The 7,480-nt window shown below is 39.2% G+C and overlaps 1 protein-coding gene across 26 annotated transcripts in view; it reads left to right on the top strand.

Moving 5' to 3' along the window:
* Positions 1-605: 605 nt before the first annotated feature.
* The window catches only part of MTERF1 (mitochondrial transcription termination factor 1), a 212,234-nt gene continuing 205,359 nt past the window's right edge, over positions 606-7,480 (top strand). For 12 of the 26 annotated variants that reach the window (XR_006889851.1, XR_006889855.1, XR_006889854.1 and 9 more), the window contains exons 1-3: positions 606-679; positions 1,209-1,270; positions 1,708-1,748. Coding sequence is in view for 8 of the 26 variants with exons in the window: in XM_046670271.1 (XP_046526227.1) it covers positions 648-662; positions 1,209-1,270; positions 5,598-6,765 (1,245 nt within the window). In the remaining 18 variants the exon portion in view is untranslated. Of the gene's footprint in view, positions 680-774; positions 897-1,208; positions 1,271-1,707; positions 1,749-5,597; positions 7,475-7,480 lie in introns of those variants that run through there. The other 14 variants (XR_006889866.1, XR_006889863.1, XR_006889865.1 and 11 more) reach the window with 9 other exon arrangements.

The raw sequence follows: 7,480 nt of genomic DNA, 5'->3' as shown, positions 1-7,480 counted from the left end.
TCCAGAGTGAGGACAAAACATTAATTGGTTCATTGGTGCAAGAAATGGGATGAAAAAAATTCTACTATGCTCCTATACAGAGGAGGGTAACTCAAGAAATTCTTCCTTTGCAGTAGAATTCAAGATCAAGCCAGCCTGAAAACTGACACTGGACTTGGACTAGCAGCGACACTCCAGGATTTCCAAGGTAGTTCAGGACTGATTATGAGCTTCGGCTCGCACGCGTTTTCCTGCAACAAACGCTGAGGTGTTCGTCTGCATCGTGTTAACCACAATAATAAGTGTAATTACTCTATTAGGCTGCAAAATTTACGTATATAATCGCGACTTTCCTATTGCGTGTCGTCAGCAGGCAACTGGATCCCCGCAGCAATCTTAGGTCCCTGGCTTTGGCTCGGCCCCTGGGCCCCGCCCTCCCAAACCCGCCCTTCCAAACCCGCCCCAGACTGCGGTGTCCAGCGCTGGGTGCAGTCTCGTGCCTCCCCCTGCCGGTCCTTAGAGTCGGGCTACGGAGGATGGCCGCGTGACCGCCGGGGGGCGCAAGGCGGGCGACGCCATCTCTGCGCGCGCGGCCCGTGGCCGGAAGTTAGTGTTGTCCACTTCCGCCGCTCTGTTCCCCTCCACGCCGCAGAAGCGGAAGTAAAGCTATGTGTGGCGCGTGGGTACAGTCTGGGTTGAGGTGGGTGGGTAGCTGTTGCTGTGCTTTTATGTTTTCGGGAGCAGGTCTGGTATGGACTCTTGTTCCCGCGCAGCCTCTTGCAGCGTTGTCCTTGTGGGAGGGAGAGGGATGGGAAGAACCCATGGAATGGAACCCGTGGAATTACCTGGGTTTGAGTTAAGAAGGACTCAGCTGGGTTTGAAACTTATGCTTCAACTAGCTTAGACAAACTAGTAAGGTAGCTTGGCGCGTTTTCCGATTTTATAATTTTAGAGATAATGCCTACCTTTTAAGTCGTGGGGTTTAAGTCAGTGTATGTGGAGCGCTTAGCTCCGGTTTTACAAATCATATGGTGATTCCTTTTCCCGTCATACTCAGGAGTGTACCTGCCGTTCTTTCTCAGTATCTGTGAGGCAGATGCTTCGTATGCAAGAAGTTATGCGTCTCACGAGAGCATTATGCAGTGTTAGCTGGGATCGATGTTTTTATTTTGTATTACGAAGTCCTGATACTATTTTGTCTTCCCCCCCATTTTTTTTGCCATTTCCAGGGACAGCTATTTTCCGGTTTTTCTGGAGAAGTGCAAAGTTCTCTTTCTTTAAGACAAATGAGGTGAGAAATGCATTGCTGTAAAGGTATCTAAACTTAGCTTGTTTTGTCAAAAGAACACCAGCTGGAATGTAGTACCGTAGGCCCAGTGATGAACCATTTGTGTTAAAAGCTCCTTTATCAGGCGAATTGTGGAGCAGAAGGTACCGCAAATCCTTTTTTCTTTAGACCTCACATGTTACAAGTACACAGATTGTCAGTATGTTTGTTGATTTTGGACCTCAGCCCTTGGAATAATGATTTTAGTTAATTAAAAACGTCAGTTTGAGAGATAGATTGAAATAAGTTATGAAATATTATTTTTAAAATTTGTAGATTGAGGCAGTTGGTACTTCTTGTATTAGCCAGTTTAAATATTTATTCACTTTGCTAGATGTCATAGGAATGTCTTGAATGGGGATTGGGTGTTAAGAGAGTGAAATATCATTGATATTTTTCAGGTTTAACTTTTTTTGTGTTGAAAACTGAAAAATTGATAAAGGTAACATATTTTCCATTACGTTTTTGCACCCCTCAGCCAGTTTAATTTGTTTTTAATTTCTTGTCTGATTGCAAAATAACACATATTCATTGTCATGTCACAATATTTCAGAAATAGTACATAGCCCCCATTAATCTCAGAGATAACTTTCATTTTTTCCTTCTGTATGTATTGATGCTCCTCCCACCCCCTTTTTATATAAGTGGCATTATCCATACTATCCATAATATTATGCAGTTTGCTACTTAGAATATCTTGGACTTCTTTCTTTTGTGTTAGATCTGCCTTTTTTTTTTTTTTTTTTAATATCAGGCTGTATATATTATATTGCATAGATGTACCACAATTTGTCAATCATTCTACTATTGCTGGCCAATAGGGTTTCATCTTTTTTGCTACAGCACATGATGTTGTGATGATCATTCTTTTTCACAACAAATGTATATTCTTGTCCTTTTATTTCCTTTGGATAATCTCTAAGAAGTGGAAATGCTGGGTTAAAGGAAAGGATGGATGGTGCCAAGTTCCCTTCCAACAGTGATTTGAGAATTTCCCCCATTTCTTCATATGCTCACCAACAGTTGTTATTAGTTACCTTGTTTTTAGGCTTATACCATTTTTGGGGGCCAATTTATTGCATTTATAGTATTGTAATCAAAACCAAATTTTAGTTTCCAGTTCTACGTCCAGTTCAGCTCTTTTTTCCTATATAAATAGAATACTTAGTTTTAGATTCCTCAGTAATAAATTATTATTAAACAATTCTCTTCAATAGTAAGTATTTGTTAAGTTAAAGATTTGTGGGAAGAGGGTATTTGAATGAGACCTTGGACTGTGGATAGGTATTGGGAGGATGGGCTTTTCCAAAAGAGAGAACAGCTTACACAAAGGCAGGGAGACAACAATGGGCGAGGATGTTTAGGACCAGAGATTTGAGAAGCAGTGGTGCTTGGTTGTGAGGTTGTAGAATAGAAGAGATAGCTAGAAAGGTAGTTGGAACGGTGTGGTGAGAGCCTTGAAGGTCAGCCTGAAGATTTTGCTTTCTAAGGGAGAGCTATAGAGGTCTTTAATCAGGGAATAAGGGACATAATCACATCTTTGTTTTACAAGTATACTGTGATGGCAATTTTGAGTGACATGTCAGAGAAGCAAATTAGGGGGCTCTTATAGTCTGGGTAAGAGAGAATAACAAACAGTAGAGAGGTTGGATTTCAGAGATATTGAAGAAGCCAAATCCACATCATTATTGAGGAAGAGGAGGAAAGCAAAGCTCACTTTTAGCTTTTTAATGTGAGCAACTATTAGAATAGTGATAGTGATTTCATTAATCAGAGGAGTGCTACTTTGTTTGGGGGCTGGGAAAGATGTTCAGTTTGGTTTGGATGTGTTAGTTCATGTGAAAGATAATTCCATGGAGAGTGAATTATATACAAAGACAAAATCTACCTATGACAGATTCAAGAGAAACTTTAATAGATTTATTACTCTTTTGTTAATAAATTTGGCAAATACTTTCACTTTTAGTCTGTCAGCAGTAGAATTTCTTTTGAACTTTCTCTGGCTTGTTCAGCTCTGTTTGTCATGGTGCTAAAAATCTCAAGAGAGTGTATTGTCTAGAGTAGTGGTCTTCAGACTTTTTTGATTGTGTACAATCTTAATAAAAAAGGTTTATACATGTACCTCCAATATATGTATATTTATATACTGGTTAGTTATATTTTCTGTTTTATAGTGCGATTATATTATATACATTATAAAACACGTATAAAAATCAGACATTTTAAAAGGCCAAGACTAATAAAAGTTGGAGTTTTACTGTTTTCTTCCTACGTCCCATTGGATTATCTTGCACCTCTCTTTCCAAGGCACTAGTCTCATGTACAGCCGTCGGTGTTCTGTCCCATTATCCAGTAGAGGTCACTCTTGAGCATCTGTAAGAGAGAACAGATTGTTGAGCTGTGCAAGGTAGAGCCTTCATTCTGTAGTTAGGAGTATCTTATTTTTAAGTTTCTAAATTCATGCGTTTTTGGAAGAGTATGTGGTTGCAGAGCAGTGTGTGGTATTATAGAGAAGTGAATAATAGTGAACTCAGAGCATAACGCAATCTAAAATGTATTTTTGTTGTTTGATGACTACTTTGTGAGTGTCCTGCATTTTCATTTGAATGTTACTTCATTCTATAGTTTGGAATCTTTTTTCAATTCTTTGAGGGTCTGTAGATTATCTGAGCTCCAAGAGTGCTCCCAACCTGTAGGTATAATCCAAGTTCTTGTTAAATTGGAGTAATTAAAAGGCAAGACACAGAGGATTTCTTTAATATCGATCTTGAAAGCAGTACCTCAAGCACAGAGATATTAGCAGTGAGTTGGAACCATCTATCTCAATTTTCTATTTTATTCTTAATTAGGAGAGAGGGAAAGGGAAATCCCTCCTTTAATCAGAGCCCATTGTAAGTAATTAGAAATCAAGAACTAAATTGTCACAGGTATATAGTCTGAAAGGAGAAACTATAGTTAAAAAAAAAACAACATGTGTTTTTGTGTGACTAAGACCACAAGTAGCTCAGGAACATAAGTCATCTGACAAATTGAATAACAGAAGAACACTTTTCTGTTGCTTCATAAAATATTTCCTATAAATGGAAGTCTCATTTTAGTTGGGACCTATGACGATTATCATATATAAGCTCATACATTTCATGTCCATTTCTAAATGATCAGGAAAATGAGTTATAGAGGTGTTTGTTTTTTTCAAGGAAGATTAGCCCTGAGCTAACATCCATGCCCATCTTCCTCTGCTTTATATGTGGGATGCCTACCACAGCATGGCTTGCCAAGTGGTGCCATGTCTGCACCTGGGCTCCGAACCTGCGAAACCTTGGCTGCCGCAGCAGAACATGCGCACTTAACTGCTGCCCTACTGGGCTGACCCTGAGTTATAGAGGTTTTAATCACTTGCTTGAAGTTGTATGTGTTGTGAAACAGATGCAGAGAGCTCTGGATCAGTCATTTGTAATATATGGAGGTGGGGTGGTGGAGAATGGTAAAAGTAACTTTTTAATGTTTATTTGCCATTTCACAGCACAGTTCCACATGTGATGGACTATGTGGATTAAATGTCCCAACTAGATCATTTTGAAGATGAAAATTGGTTTGGAGTTGTTGAGTTACGACCAAGGGGACATTAGGGTAAACTGAGTGAGATGGAGTTGGGGATCAGGAACTGTTGACTAGAGTTCTATATAAGCTAAGAATTAAGACTCGATGATACCATGGGTTTAAAGAGTACCATGAATCTAGAACAAGGTGTTTAAGGTGGAAATTAGGTAATCTGAAGTGTTGGTTTTCAAGGCTAGATTTAGAGTTTGATAATCAGGACTTGAGAACAGAGGCAAAGAAATCTGGTATCTGTGGGCAAGGGCAAGGCCAAAGATCTGGGAAGTTGGAAGACAAGGCAGAATTGAAAGCATCAGTTAGCAGGAATAAGCCAAAGGTTTGGAAACCTGGAGGATAAAGCAGAGATGGAGAGGGGCAACTGGTTTTGAGTAGCCAAGGTAGGCAAGGCAAAATAAAAAGAGAAAGAGAAAGGCAGGAGTAATTCTGGGGCAGTGATGATGCTATTCTGCTTTTCTTTATGTTAAGAATGGAAGCAGCCCCAGGCCATAGGTAATCAGAAGGAGTGAACTAGGGAGTGGGAGTGCTGGGAGTGCGGTGACTGAAATTGTTACCAAAGCATCAGGAGAGCTAACACTACAGATATTTTCTTATAGAAATGATCCTGATGCCTATAGGATCATTTAGCTGTTTAACACATTCATTTGTATAATATTATATATGTTGTTTTACACAGCATTCCAAAAGGTTTGGCCTACCTGACCGTTATGGCACCAAGAAACCTCTTGTGTATGAGAAGTAACTTTCTCTTTGGTTCAAGATGTTGGATGATCCAATTATCAGCAGAAATGCTCTTTAAATCAGTTTCATTTAGGCTTTTTGGTGTGAAGTATGGTAGTGCAGACGCTGAGCATTTGAAGAATGAAGAACTACTGAATAACTTACTTACTATGGGAGTAGATGTTGACATGGCGAAGAGACGACAGCCTGGAGTTTTTAATAGGGTGGGTACTAATGAGCAGGACTTGAAGATGTTCCTTCTGTCCAAAGGAGCTAAAGAGGAAGTGATTGCTAGCATCATATCAAGATATCCACGAGCTATAACACGCACACATGAAAGTCTTTCAAAACGGTGGGATCTTTGGAGAAGAATTATGACATCAGACCTTGAAATTGTAAATATTTTGGAACGTTCTCCTGAATCCTTTTTTCGGTCCAATAACAACCTAAACTTAGAGAATAATATAAAGTTCCTCTACTCAGTTGGATTGACCCGTAAATGCCTTTGTCGATTGTTGACCAATGCCCCACGTACCTTTTCCAATAGTCTTGATCTGAATAAACAGATGGTTGAACTTTTGCAAGAAATCTGTTTGTCCTTGGGTCACAATGATCCCACAGATTTTGTCAGGAAGATAATTTTAAAAAACCCTTTCATCTTAAGTCAGAGCACCAAACGGGTAAAAGCTAACATTGAGTTTTTGCAGTCAACTTTCAACTTGAACAATGAGGAGCTGCTCATTCTGATACGTGGTCCAGGAGCTGAAATCCTAGACCTTTCCAATGACTATGCCAAAAGGAACTATACAAATATCAAAGAGAAGCTATTTTCCCTTGGGTGTACTGAAGAAGAGGTACAGAAGTTTGTCTTAAGCTATCCAGATGTGATCTTCTTGGGGGAGAGAAAGTTTAATGATAAAATAGACTGCCTCATGGAAGAAAAAATTAGCATCTCACAAATAATTGAAAATCCTCGGATTTTGGATTCAAGCATAAATACTTTAAAAAATCGAATCAAAGAATTGGTAAATGCTGGCTATAACTTGAGTACATCAAGCATCACTCTTCTATCTTGGAGTCAAAAAAGATATAAAGCTAAATTGAAAAAGTTAAACATTGGATAGAACATTGCTCTGGGGAGTTAAAAAAAAGTCTTATAATACAGCGATACTGCATTTTGAATTTGGGCCTTTCAAAAAGGAGAGGGTTGATTTCTTAACCACATATATAATAATCCTTTCGATATTTTATTTATTTTTTTCGCTGAGGAAGATTCACCCTGAGCTAACATCTACTGCCAATCTTCCTCTTTTTTTGTATGTGACCTGCTGCCACAGCATGGCCACTGACACAAGAGTGGTGTAGGTCTGTGCCCGGGAACTGAACCTGGGCCAGTGAAGCAGAGTGTGCCAAACTGAACCACTAGGCCACCAGGGCTGGTCCTTGATATTTTAAAGGTTCATAAAAACTCATGGTCAGTATGTTCAAGTATAGTCTTCCCAGCTACGTTTTCTCTAATTTGAATTAATACAACATCTGATTATGTGACATGGGTGTGGCTGCTGTGTGAATGGTAGTTCCTGAGTGCCAAGGGAGAACAGTGTGTTGAAAGATAGAAAGTACAAAATAAGCTTTTTTGGTTTCTGTTTAGATTAAAAAGTTGACAGGTTCATTTAGATAGTTCTGTTTCCTCACGGTTTGGATGGCAATTTATTTCTCCTGTTATTCCCATGTATCTAATTATGGTTCATCTTCAAAACATAATGCCAATAAAATTCTGATGAAGACAAAAAGGAGGGATTTTTCATCCCAAATTCTCCATTCAAACCATTAGTATGC

Source organism: Equus quagga, chromosome 8, assembly GCF_021613505.1.
Source record: "Equus quagga isolate Etosha38 chromosome 8, UCLA_HA_Equagga_1.0, whole genome shotgun sequence".
Lineage (NCBI taxonomy): Eukaryota > Metazoa > Chordata > Mammalia > Perissodactyla > Equidae > Equus > Equus quagga.
The sequence above is the reverse complement of the archived record's forward strand: the minus strand, read 5'-3'. Positions and strand labels throughout refer to the sequence as shown.